The following is a 14,438-nucleotide window of genomic DNA, read 5'->3' as shown; positions in this document are numbered from 1 at the left end:
ATAATACACTAGGTACCCTCTGAAAAACTCTACAGTATACTTTTGAGAGCGTAAGAGAAAAAAAGACAAAGAAAACCCTAGTAGTATGTATGTGTGTGTGTGTGTGTATATGTGTGTGTGTGTGTGTGTATATATAAATATATATATATATATATATTTTTTTTTTTTAATAGAGACAGGTTCTCACTGGCCCCTGGGCTGGAGTGCAATGGCACAGCAAGATCATAGCTCACTGTAACTCTGAATTCCTGGGTTCAAGGGATCCTCCCACCTTAGCTTCCCAAGTAGCTGGGTCCACACACACACACTACCATGCCCAGCTAATTTTTCAAAAATATTTTTGTAGAGATGAGGTCTCACCATGTTGCCCAGGGTGGTCTCAAACCCCTGGCCTCAAGCAATCCTCCTGCCTTGGCCTCCCAAAATGCTGGAATTACAGGCATGAACAACTGTACCCAACCTTAGTAGTAGTAGTATAACTTTTATCCTAATAACTCCTTGAAAAGGTCTGGGGGGGGCAGGAAGGAAATGGTCCTCCAAACCATACTTTGAAAACCATCTTTAAAAACTGTAGTTCATGTATTTAACATACACACACACACACACACACATACACACAAGTCCACTACAGCACTGTAAGAACAACAAATTGGGAACAACCAAAATATTTACCAATGAATAAAGTATATATTTTTACAAGGGTATATATACTACATAGCAGCTTAAAATGAATAAACTAGACCTACATGAATCAATGTAAAATCTCAAACATTGTTCTCAAAAGCAAGTTGAAGGATGACAGTTCACCGAAAAGAAATTTCTATGAGTACAAAGCTTATATAAACTTTGAAAATATTCAAAATAGCACAATTTCTAACCTACAGATAAATGCCTATGTAGTAAAAGTACAAAATCATGCACAGGAAATGAGAAACAACAAATTCATCATGGTGGTGGTTATCTTTGGATACAGAAGTTAAGAGAATGGGACAAGAGAGAGGACACACAAAGCGACTCCTACTGCATGTGGTCTATAGTCTTAAAAGGAAAAAAAAAAAACCTTGAAGGGTACCAAAATGTTAAAATTTGCCAGAGCTAGGGGACTGCTTACATGAGTGTTCCTTATTTAGTCTCTATGTTTTTCTGTATATTGGAAATAGCCCCAGAATTTAAAAAAAGAAAGAAAGAAATAATTTTCTGCTCTACTTCATTTTGGCAGATAAAAATTTGATTTTCTGATATTATCAGCCCAACCAGATTAGTTCACATTGTATTTTAATACTAATTATGCTCCTAAAATATTTTTCATAAGATATCCTTTTTACAAATGAGTTTTTGTTAAAATTCAAACACTAAAAATACCTTTTGGATTCTAAGGAATTACAAGGAAATTATTTTAAGGGATTATTATGAATCAAAAGTCCAGATACTGCTTAGTAAGCTGCTGTTAATCACAGTCAAATAAAAAAGTCAAATACCTGTGAACAACTTCATATAAAAACAAAGATCCAAAAAGATTTACTTTTTCCTTCTAAGAATATATCAAGATATTAGCAATTTGTAGTTGAACAAGTACAGAATTATGGGTTTTCAGAATAAAACCACGTACTAATGTAAAACTTGGAGAGGTATAAATTTGTCCCACCATGAGCTTACTTTTATAAATATTATGACAAGAAGAAATGGCAACAAGCTGTCAATTTAATGCAACTAATTTTTTCCAATTAATTTATATTTCAGGCACAAATTTATGTTTTTACTACAAGCATCTGCCTCATTTAAATAAAGTAACTATTTTCAATACTCCTACCTACTCTTTCCCGAGTTGTTTAAAATTACTTGCTAAAACTTAAATAAGACCATAAACTTGGAGATTTTTGCACACACTAATTTACTTATTCCACCAGTTAAACATTGATTCCCAAGAGACAGGATGGTATGAAAACAAAGCAAAGCTTTATCCCATTACTTTTTTTACTTTTTTTAAAAGTCACACTATTTACCTTGAATTTCAAATGGAATTAAATGAGGGCTCGCAGTTTAAAGGAACACAGGTTTTTAAAACTTTGAAACACAGCTAAAAGATGTAAAGACTTTACTTTTATATTTTTCATTAATAACTTTTTTTAAAAGTACTATTATTACATTGCCTGGAGAACAATCTCTAGCTTCTTACATTTCTAATCAAATTTCATTTTTTAAAAACTGTCATGTTCTCATTAACTTCTAGAACTTGCTATTTGTTTCTTTTTGTTTGGAACAAACCCATACATAATGCTTATTGTATGCCAGGCAACTGTTAATTCATTTAATTCTTAAAACATCCCTCTGAAGTAAGTACTGTCATTATTCTCATTTCATAGATGAAGAAAGTGAGGCACAGATCATAAAGTTCATAAATTGCACGAGGTCCCAAAAGTTATAAATGGCAGAGCCAGGATTCAAACCTAGGGTCTATACCAAACTGGAGTCATACTTTTAAAAGAGTTTCCCCTATTTCAGATTTTTCAGCGTCATTACTCTTAAATTTTCAGCAACCGAAAGCACTCTGTTTTCCTTTTTTTCCATACTAGGAAATTACCAGGTGTAAGGACTATGAGGCAGAGGAAAGGAGGCTCTGGTGACCATGTTTACCTAACTAGTGAGAGTGCAGGAAAGAAGAACAGAGGCAGAAGACAACACAGGACAAAATTATTTGAAGGTGCCTGAAAAACATGCAAGTAAAGGTATCTGGTAAGCAGGTGGATATGTCACCTTCAACCTTAAAGAGGGGAAGTCTGTGCTGGCGCTAGAGGAAAAACTGGAGGGCTCCAGAGAGCAAGTGAGTGAGACTCCAGAAGTCCACAGGATCCATGCCATAAAGGGAGGAGGCGGCCTGCCAGCAACGGGGGCAGGAATGATCAGGAAAGGCAGAGACAAAAACCGCACAGAGCAGGTTTGGGAAAATAGGCCAGTTTTAGGCTAAGCACAAGGTTCACCTAAGCAGAAGCAGTGAAACATAGCAGTAGAGGTTGGGGGGAGGCGGCAGAATGTCACGTCAATTAGAATGCGAAATCCTCCAGGCAGGACAAGCCTGCACACCTGTGTTCTGTGCATTTTGCAGTGATCAAATGTCAAGCCCAAGGATAATCAAGCCTCATTTTTAATATGATGAAGTCTAAATCTATGAAACTGAAGATAGGCTAAAGTTTTTACATTTTGTGAAAACACTGAAAATGCATTAATGTAAAGGATTATGAGACTATTATTAAAAGTCTGCTTAAAATATTTACATGCCTAAGGTTTCAATCATTTTACATTTATATACTTTTACTATTAGACATTTACTACTTGACTGAGTTTAATTTAAAAAATATTTGAGCACCTACTGTGGGAAAAGCACCACACATTCAAGAAAGACTTAGAGAGGTTATATTCCTGCACACTCCTGCCTGCCCACAGTGTGGACACCTGACATCGGCAAGTCTTACTCTGAAGGAGGCCATATTCATTCTACCGTATTGATACTATTAATGCCAACGAGGAAAACTTGCAAAGACTTTTGGTTGGGTGAAATGTAAACTAACCTTTGCAGAAAAAGTGGGATTTGTGAGAAAGATATGGAGAAGGGACTGGGCATTCAGGACCAAGAGAATAACTTAGACAAAAAATTTGGCTACATCAATTTGGAACCATGCCATGTGCCTCTGTAAATTGTGTTTCATTTACTAATTAACAGATATTTACAAAAGAGTTGCTTTTCTTCCATGTCTTTTTACACCTCAAATTTATTTGAGAGATAATACTAGTACATGATAAACATTTTCAAAAGTTACAAAAAAGCAGACAGTGAAAGTTCTCCCTCCTGACCAAGTATCTCCAGAGTACAGTACTTCCTAAGAGAAAAAATTCGTTTCTTTTCAACTATTTTAAACTTTAGACTTTCTTCTAATTCTGACTGTCCTTTCCACGATTTAGTGATTCTTAACTAAATACCTATAATATGATTCTCTTTTTCCCACCCACAAATGTTGCACCAAAAACCTTAGTACTCTATAGTCTAGATCAGAGTTCAAGATGCACACAGGAATGCATATTTAAAAGGAAAAGCCTAGACCTTCCCTTTCAGGTAATACAATTTGATCTCCTTTTTAAAGATAGGATTTTCTTCTATATTCTATCAAACTTCTGTTGAGTCAAGCTTATCTAGGGAATGTCTGTTTAAACACACATACACACACACACATACACACACACACAAACACACCCATACAAACTAGGACCTGGCCTACCTAGAGGTCCTTTGTAATCTAGGATCTTAAATCAGGAAACCAAGGTTGATCATAGCTACCTTACATATTAATAGACTATCAAGTGAAGTTATAATGTTTAAAACTGTGGTCTCCAAAATGTGGTTCATGTACCCCAAGATAGTGTATAAAGCAATATGTTGGGTGTAGGAAAAAATTAGAATTCATTTATAATTACTTTTCACTTCTTCCTTTCAAAATTTATATTGTGGGAAGTTTTATCATACACATTATATAATAAGTCAATATAATGGTACATGTATAAAATTTATAAAGACATATTGAGAGTATACACCCAAATATACTTTGCTAATAAGGGCATATAATTAAGTTTAGAGAATTAAACAGCTCAATATATGAAGTGTTTATTTCTAGAAGTGCTAATTTGAGTAGAATAAACAGAGAAAGCAAATTGCGAAAAGAGCTCAATGCAGGGCTAGACAGCAAATATTTAGAGGGAAGAGTATGTGCCTTATTTTTTGATATGTGGTTCTTTTCAACCATGTGACTGCTATAAGAGTTCTTAAAATGAAGTGTATGGCTGAGATGAGACTCTGGAGTCAGATTACCAGGTTCAAATCCTGACTCTACCACTTACTTTGGGAATGACTAAATGGCATATGTGAAAAGATCTGTTCAAATGATAATGTGTAAGGCATTGTTCAGCATCTGGTGCATAAGCAGTCAAAAATGTTAACAATAAGTATTATCATTAAATAAAAGGACACCATTTAAGAAACATTAGCTTGCTAAAATAATGAAAATGAAACTTCTGAGTCATGTTTTAATTCAACATGACCTTTTGAAAAGATGCCTTTTGGGTGTAACTGAAATGTATTTAAGCAAATGGAAGCTTTTTTCCTTCTTTTTTTACTCAAAAAATTCCCCTCAATATCATTCCCATGAACTATTTTGTCCTGAAACAGCTAATATAAATTAAACAGTGTCAGTCCTCAGCCAAACGGATACAGGAATAACTGTATACAGTATATCTTCTTGGCTTCACTTTTATGTGGAACATGTGTTTATATTTTGACCTTTTGTCTTTTTTTTAAATTAAGAAACATTTTTAAACAGCAGCAACTAGAATGATTTTTTTCCCTTTCCAAACATATTAAGCTACACATGGCAGAGCCTATTGCTGAAACATCTATAAATGTTACACCAACTGTGTTTATACTTCTGATTTTTTTGGATTGTTTTGTTTTCATGTAAGCCATGACCTGAAAATTTTAGCTCAAATTCTTTCCACAAAATAATCACATAATGAAACAGTCTGAGTCATTATGAATTTCTAAAACACAAAACTCACTCTTATAAAACAAAGACAATGATCAGCATCATAGTGAGATTTTTATAGTGGGGTTTTGTGACTGTCTCAATCACAACTACACCGCATGGATAAAACAGGACCAAGAACACGGTAATAATTCATCCAACTCAGAAAAATCACTGCACTCTCGTTTCATTCCCATTGTCTCTTCTTAAGCAATTGATATAAAAATACAGTCTAAGATTAGACTTCACTTCCCTGAAAAAGAATCAAAGAGCAAAAGAATTGGAAATTCTGAAGACAAAAGTAAAAAAGCATTTACTGTTCTTTAGCCCAATCTTTTAAACTTTATCTATCACCTTGATGGAAGACAGAAAGAATTCATATGATGTAAGTTAATAATTAATAACACACAAAATGTTAGTGACCATTCTATGAACAAGACCAAATTTATAAGGCCAAAACCTACTATGTTTGGGTAAGGAACTTCTCTGTTTCTCACCTGCCCCATCTATTAAATGAAATTGATTACATACATATCCAATCTATGAGACAGTCTCTGACAAAAGGATAGTTTCTTAATTAAGGAGAGTAAACTTCAGGGACTAATCATTCGTTATTTCTTAAAATAAGAAAAAAAGGAAGGAGTTGGCTGTCAATAAATATTTGTGCAGTGGGTGAATGAGCACAACATCCTACCTTCCAATTTTCACACATTCCTTCTCCTAGCAGCCATCCCAGACCTCAGGCCCCTTGTGGGGTCCTGTGACTCCCCACACTCCCTGCTCATCACTTCAATCTGCTTCATTGAATCCCTCACCTCAAAATATTCCAACAATCCCCAACCTCCACTGTAGGCCTGCTCTATTGTTACTACTCCCTACAAATGACTTTCTCAATGGGTCATAAATAAACTCCTAATTGACGGATTCAAAGGTCTCCTGTTAGTATTTGCACAGGTGAAAAAAGAAAATATTTGTTTTTTAACACAGCTATGAACAAAATCCTGACAGCTGGAAATTTACTGGCATTCATGGAATGAGGCTTGCAACAATAAATAACCACTCAATATTTACTCCTGTTTCACCCAGACACAGCACATCACTCTATGTGCACCCTCAAATGGAAAGCTCATAACTGTCTTACATAAATAGCTAGGCAGTTTGATTCTTAAGATAGGTACAAAAATGAAAATATCTCATGCTTCAATTTCTGTTTAGGTGTTTTCATGGCAAACCATCTCTTCAAGGAAGCCTTCACATGTCCCAGCTGTTTTTACTTCTTTCGTACTCCTTCCCCTTCCCCTGAGCCCCTCCTGGCCTTTCTCCCTTTACCTCCCTCCTCCCAAAGCCCAAAGTAATAGATGGGTAGCAGCTGAAAGGACACTACTTCAAGTACTATAATTTTCCAATTTCAACCCCTAACGCAATGCACCTACACTACTATTAAAATGAATAATGTTCTTAACTATTCTATTAATACTTTGTCTCTAACTCAAAAATACTGGAGTTACCATCTCTAACTCATAATATTTTTAAAATCTTCTCTGATACTATTGTTTTATGCTCATAACTAAAATAATGGCTTCAATATTTTAGCCATTGTCATGAATGATGTAATCCATTTCAGGAGGATTTAAAACTATCAAGTAAATCTCTAATAGCCAAAGACCATAAAGCCTCATAATTACAAAATCCTGGAGCTCTTTGCTACAAATTATGAGTTGAAAGGATGTGGATTTTATTACTGTGCAACATAACTTCACATTAAATCCTAAGTAAAACTGCTGCATAAGCTCATTTCCTACTTCATCTCTCCAAAAGTGCCATACTAGATTCATTTCCATAAAACACAATGAAATTGCTATTTTGCAAGAAAAGCATATACTTCTGTAAGATTTAATATCAATGATATCATTTATTTAACATGTTATCAGTGATCACCAGGCACACTGTCATAAGGGCCTTATAAATATTAACCCATTTATACTTGTAATAAATGAAGAAGGTATTATCGATACCATGTCCATGTTCCTAGCACAGTATTTCATACATAAAAGAAATGTCTGAATTTAAGTTAATCCAAAAAACTAGCTTGCATGAACATTTTTCAAAATGATTAAATTTAAAAGGTTGATGATACATTAAAAGGGTATTTTAACTTTCAGTCAATTGCACTGACTATAACCACTATATAACTATAAACACTAAAATAAATTTGTTTGGTGGCCACATTCCACAGGAGACAAAGGCTAACAATTGGCTGCTCTGTCCACAGTAATTTCTATAAAGGTGAGCCGAATAAATCAGCCAAAGCAATAATTCTTCAAAGTTACAACTACTTTCTACAATACTCTGCTATCAGTTAAACTACAAACTTAACAGGTAACAGACTGATCCACATAAGAACATTTTACAGCAGATTCTTGGGAAGTCAATCTGTCCATTGCCCCTATTGCTTTTGCCACCTCATTTTAGGAAGACCACATAAACCATTTCAGACAGATTTCTGACTTTTATACAAGTTTCAATGAAGCTTAGTCCTTTTAATTATGTATTTAACCAATATAAAGAATATTTTCTCAACAACCTCTAAGAAAAGTTCTTCAGACACATGAATAGTCTTCTCAACTCTCCTTGAACCATTCAAATGTTTCTGCTCATAATAAATAACTTCATTCTCTTAATCTCCCACCACTACCTTCACTGTGAACTCTAACTTTCCAATATTTTACATGATTTTAAGGATTATCTTGTGAATTCTCTATATTCCCTTTGAAATGTAAAAATCAAAGGAAGATAAGGTTCTCCAACAAAGTCTGACATAGCACAGAGTTAAGAGGATTAAGTCATAGTTATTACATGGTAAATTTAAATTTATATAACTTTGATATGTTTGTTCTATAAGGTATGGGTCTGTAATTTTGGCTGTGTATCTACTTTTGGACTTTAGATCTTTTTCTTTCATAATATAGAAAAATCAGTTCTATATTTTATAGTGCCACAGTTACTTTTTCTCTCAGGTTTACTGCTCTGCATGTATATAATAAATATATAATTTATTTCTGACCACTTGTCAATTTATCAGAGTAATCTGAATTATATTTACTTCATTTTTAATTTCAGCAATCCCACTGAAGAAATTACTAAGCAACACAAGATCTCATGATGATGTCTATATAAAACCAGTAATTACCATACACTTTACTCCAAAACGGTACTGATCCAACTCTTTGGCCTACTGTAAACACTTCCAAGCAATTCTAGGCATAGGGATATACTACCCTTTCACAAATGACTTGTCAAGTTTTCTTTGCTTGTAGAATAGGGAAAAGGGAAGCAGAGTAGATGCCAAGAGGTCTCCATTACAGCCTCTTTCTGGCCTTCAAGAGCTTCCCTCAACCACTAGGTTCCCTCACCACAACCACTATCATTCTAACACTTAAAAGTTGCCCTTTTAACCAGAGTTAGTAGTAAATGGAAAGTAATAATTAGAATTGATAAAAATCAGAAGAGAATAGGGGAAGGATAAGAAAGCTAACAGCAGAGGAAGGGATCCTTTGGCAAGGTAGGAAAGAAGTAAAGACCACCTTCATCCATCTATTTGGCCTAGTGCCATCTATGGCAATGCCACCTGACCTTCAAAAAATCACTGAACCCTGGACCAGACCACATTTTTCAAACTGACTGCAGGTGCCTGGCTTATGTGACCACATTATGAGGTGAATAAAGGTCACAGGCCTGATCCCTACATGAATCAACAGGTGCTAGTTTCACCATCAAATACTTGCCTTTTAACACCAGCCTCTCATAAATACCATGGCTTATGTTAAAGGGACTCATGACAGATGGTAAGAACCAATGATGCAAATCCACTGCCATTAGGGGAAAAATAATCAGGAAAACTTGACTTGTGAGTCAGCCTACAGAACAAATATCATTGGGCTTCAAGGTCAAACAGTTGAGAGTAAGAAACCAGGCTCCACTACTCAATAGTTCCCAGTGTGACTCTAGACAAGTTAATTTTTCAGGGCCTTGAAAATAAAACACATTAAGGGTCTCAATGCGAGCTTGACATATAAGGGATACAAAGGTTATGCTAGCTCTAGCCCCTTCTATAGATGTAACCGGATAGTCAAGAGCACAGGGATGAAGCCAGGCCTCAGGGTCCCAATCCACACCATACTACCTGTGAAACACTGGGCAAGTGGCAGCCTCACCTTTCTCATAAAGCTGGGATAAGGAACCACAGCAATTAGACAGTGCCTAGCACACAATAATGGCAATAAATGGTAAGTATTGCTAATAAGATAAAAAGATAATATTATCATCACTATCTGATCAATGTTTTTCAAAGTACAGTCAGGGAATTACTGATACCAGAATGATCTGGGATGTCTGTTGAGGAAAAAAGAAAAAGACGCCATGTCCCACACAGCCTATGCAAAAAAGCTCTCCCAAAATGGTGCCAGGTAAGGTTCATTTCTGACTCAACCTTTCTTGAGAGGCATATAAAAATTTAAGAATTATTGATCCAGCAGGTCTTGTGCTGTGTCACAGTAAATTAAGACTTGTGTTTCAATAGTTATCCTTTATAATGCCAGAATTACCTAGTATCTGGTGTTTTTATTATATTTTGGCACTTTTCTACACATAGACATTAAACCAATAAGTTTATAATTTTTAGGCTTACTCCTGTTTTTTTCCCTTAACTATTTTGACTTTTCCCCCCCTCTGGCCAGTTTTGTACAACTCCAACCCCCAGAGGGGGTATATATTTAAATGAGAAGAAGAAGAAGAAGAAGAAGAAGAAAGAAGAAGAAGAAAGAAGAAGAAGAAAGAAGAAGAAGAAAGAAGAAGAAGGAAGAAGAAGAAGGAAGAAGAAGAAGAAGAAGAAGAAGAAGAAGAAGGAGAAGGAGAAGGAGAAGGAGAAGGAGAAGGAGAAGGAGAAGGAGAAGGAGAAGGAGAAGGAGAAGGAGAAGGAGAAGGAGAAGGAGAAGGAGAAGGAGAAGGAGAAGGAGAAGGAGAAGGAGAAGGAGAAGGAGAAGGAGAAGGAGAAGGAGAAGGAGAAGGAGAAGGAGGAGAAGGAGAAGAAGAAGAAGAAGAAGAAGAAGAAGAAGAAGAAGAAGAAGAAGAAGAAGAAGAAGAAGAAGAAGAAGAAGAAGAAGGAGAAGAAGGAGAAGAAGGAGAAGAAGGAGAAGAAGGAGAAGAAGGAGAAGAAGGAGAAGAAGGAGAAGAAGGAGAAGAAGGAGAAGAAGGAGAAGAAGGAGAAGAAGGAGAAGAAGGAGAAGAAGGAGAAGAAGGAGAAGAAGGAGAAGAAGGAGAAGAAGGAGAAGAAGGAGAAGGAGAAGGAGAGGCCAGGTGCAATGGCTCATGCCTGTAATCCTAGCACTCTGGGAGGCCTAGGCAGGACTGCTTGAGCTAAGGAGTCCTAGACCAGCCTTAGCAAGAATGAGACCTCATCTCTACTAATAATTAAAAAATTAGCCAGGCATGGTGGCATGCACCTGTAGTCCCAGCTACTCGGGAGGCTGAGGCAAAAAGATCACTTGAGCCCAGGAGTTTGAGGTTGCACTGAGCTATGATGACACCACTGCATTCCACTCAGGGCGACAGAGTGAGACTCTGTCTCAAAAAAAAAAGAAGAAGAAGAAGAAGAAGATGTGCTCAGGACCATATGTTGTCTACAAAAATTACTATCCGGACATTTACAGAAGTCTGCCAACCACTTTGTAGCCTATAATTGTTTTTTAAACTGTGAGTCTCAAAATAATTTACTTTAAAATAGAGAGATAAAATTGATTAGAATAGAAAATATTAAAAAGTACTGCACCTGATAGAAGGAAGTACCTGCACTACTGCCAAAGTTTCAGTTATACATGCACATATGTGTCTACTGGATAATGATCAAATAGCATTTGGTTGCAGTCAGAAAGTTTTGAAGTCCTTGGGGGTAGGGCTGGGGAATAAATAGTGCAATTGTTTAACAAGCATTTACTAAAACTCACAATGAGTAATTTTTACAGTAAAGGTATCTTGGAGAACATAAAGCCACATAAAATGAACCCAGCTGTTTAGAAGTTAATGGCTTATGTCTTCACTGCAAAATGAAAATTGTATCTCTTCTGTGCACAAGAGTCCTAAGTAGAAACTGGAATCATCAATGCAAGTACTTCAACAGCAGCATACAACAAAATATTTTAGTTATTTTAACAACCTATTATTTTCGAATATATATAGGTTCTTTACCAATTCCCTTAGTTGCTAGTTTCCTTTAATTTGGGAAAGAAGTCCTTTTTTTCTTTGTGTGTACACATGTACATGTGTGCACGCATGTGACAGGAGCATAAAAGAATTATTACATGCCTCTGCCCTTTCTGTGTCACCCATTATTGGCTTCTCTTCTCATCTATTTAAAATATGTATTCTTTCATCTATCTCTTTTTTCTAGTAGGGAAAGCATTTTATGAAATTCTTATGCAAAAAGAACAATTAAGACTATGATTACCCTATCCTGGGAAATACTTAAAAGTCCAAAATTAACATTTTAAGTAACAATCTTCTCTTTTATCTTCACAGAGGTCTAATTTCCAGGGTTTTTGTGATTGTTTTGGACAAGCTAAAAATACATTAATTTTATAACCCATTTCAACGTGCAATTCTGCAAAGAAAAGAAACATCTTCCTAGGTACATAAAGAAATGAAATGACACTTTAAAATGTTTTCATTACATGAAATGCAATGCAGACACACAAACCACAAGCAGTATAAATAAATAGAAGCTGGTGCAATGCTGCATGCATGTTTGCCTTACACCACAAAGAAAAAACATTTGCACTCCATAGTATTTTAGCTTAGGATGCTATAAAAATGGGATTTAGGCATGTTGTGTAAATACAGGAGGCTGTAAATGTGTGTGTGTGTCTGTCTGGGTGTGTTAGGGAAAGAGGGGTAGTAAGCAGAAGGGGTGGGACTTCCTAGGAGCAGCTATTTGAGAAAATTCCTTTTTCTTTCCCATTCATTCTTTCTAGCTTCAGTGTCTGGCACGGTCCTTACAATTACTCACTGGCTTTTCATTCTAAAGACAACCAACAAGCTTTCAAAACTTCCTACAGTGTTTTTTCACACGCTTTTTTAAAAGAAAAAAAAAAAAACACCAAAATCATTCAATAGGTGTTTTATATAAAAAGCAAGACATTAGCCCATTTCCTCATTCCAAAGACCTGGTGGGTTTCAGGCTAAATAGGATGCTTTGTTGTGTGTCCAAAAATAACACTACATGGTATTGGTAAATTGTAAAATAATAGATTACTCTATTTCCAAGAATGTCAGAGCTATTACCATAAATTTTGTTCTGCCCCAGTGAGTCCAATTTCATGCTCCTTTTAGTGAATCTACCGTCCTACAACAGTAAAAACCAAATCAAATTTAACACCCTCCGCCTTTTCTTTTTGGACACTCCATTAATAAATATAAAGGCTGAAAGAAGACGTCAAGTGGGCCGGTTTCCTTTATGCACAATGGTATCCTCCAAGCGAAATATCGCCAAGCACAGTGAAAGTTGTCTTTCTAGCAGATGCCCACCTCAAACCGGCCCGGGAAGAGAGGGGGCAGACGGACAGAGCGAGCCGCGACCTTTCAGCTCTCCCAGCCCCAGTGGAGAGGGAGAGGGGGAGGGTGTGACAAGAGAGCAGAGTAGGAAGGTGGGCGAGTGGGAGAGACAGAAATGGATGCTGAGGGGGTGGGCGCGATGGGAAGGTAAGGAAGGCTGAGAACGCGGGGAAGAGGAGGGTGAGCAAAGCTGCAGGATTCCCGAGCCAAGGGGGGAACGGCGGTGGGCAGCCAGAGGATTCGAGGGCGCGAACGGGGTCCGGTCCTCACCGTTGAACGCCCCTGCGTCTGCAGGCGCCGCCTCCTCCTCCTCCGCTTCCTCGGAGTCGGAGTGCACCGACTCCTCTGCGAAGTTGACCCCCTTGCTGGGGGTGCCGCCCGCGGCAGCGGCGCCCGCGTCCCCCCAGGTCCTGCCCTCATGGCCGAAGCGCGCGGTGCCTTTGCGCTCGTTCTCCTGCTGCAGGCGCGTGAAGTGCTGCAGCGCGAACTCCAGCAGGTCCGCGGGCTGGTGCCTCAGCACCTCCACCGTGAAGCCCTGCAGCAGCTCCGTCAGTCCCGCCGGGATCTCGATGCTCATCCTGCCTCCGGGGCGGCGGGCGCTGGGCGCCGCCCTCGCCCCCTCCCCGGCCGGCCTCGGGCCCCGCGGCTGCCGAGCGAGCGCCTAGGGCGCTAGCGGCGCTACCGGCTGCGAGCGCGGTGCACTGGGCCCCGGCGGCCCGGCTGGCCCGGCCCGCGGCTCCCGGCGCGCAGCTGCTCCGAGCGGCGGCGGCTGAGCGAGCGCGGCCCCGGGAGGGCTGGCAGCATCTCCGGCTCCTCCCGCTCCCGCCGCTGCCGCGCCTCTCCGCGCCCGGGCGCCCCGCCCCCGCCCCGCCGCGGCGCGCGGGAGGGGGCGCGGGAGAGCGCGCCCACGTGACCCCCGGAAACCATGGCAACCTCCGCCGGCGGGCGCCGCGCACCAGACCCCGCAGGGCGGAGACGCAGGCGGGCGCCGGCGCGCTGGCGGGAGCGCCGTTCCGACACGCGCCCGGGGCGTGGGGCCCGCGCGGCGCCGCCCCGGTGTCCACCTGTCCGCGTGGCGGGCCATCGCACGAATTCCCACACGTCATTCGCCACAGTGAGCCCACGCAGGGCTGGTGCCCGCCATTCGTTCTGCAACTTCAGCTTCCACCTCAGTGGTGGCATCTTATTTTCCTCCTAGAATCCAGTTGCATTGATGAGCTGTTAATGTCTTTTGTTTAAAGTCGTGGGCAGTGCTACTGGTTCTCT

General features: G+C 39.0%; 1 protein-coding gene across 1 annotated transcript in view; it reads right to left on the bottom strand.

The window, feature by feature from the left end:
• The window catches only part of PRKAR2B (protein kinase cAMP-dependent type II regulatory subunit beta), a 90,371-nt gene extending 76,340 nt beyond the window's left edge, over positions 1-14,031 (bottom strand). The window contains exon 1 of the mRNA XM_012746286.2: positions 13,443-14,031. Coding sequence (XP_012601740.1) covers positions 13,443-13,749 — 307 coding nt within the window. The 5' untranslated portion in view covers positions 13,750-14,031. The remainder of the gene's footprint in view (positions 1-13,442) is intronic.
• Positions 14,032-14,438: the final 407 nt, after the last annotated feature.

This window comes from Microcebus murinus, chromosome 9 (assembly GCF_040939455.1).
Source record: "Microcebus murinus isolate Inina chromosome 9, M.murinus_Inina_mat1.0, whole genome shotgun sequence".
In the NCBI taxonomy this organism is placed as follows: domain Eukaryota; kingdom Metazoa; phylum Chordata; class Mammalia; order Primates; family Cheirogaleidae; genus Microcebus; species Microcebus murinus.
The sequence above is the reverse complement of the archived record's forward strand: the minus strand, read 5'-3'. Positions and strand labels throughout refer to the sequence as shown.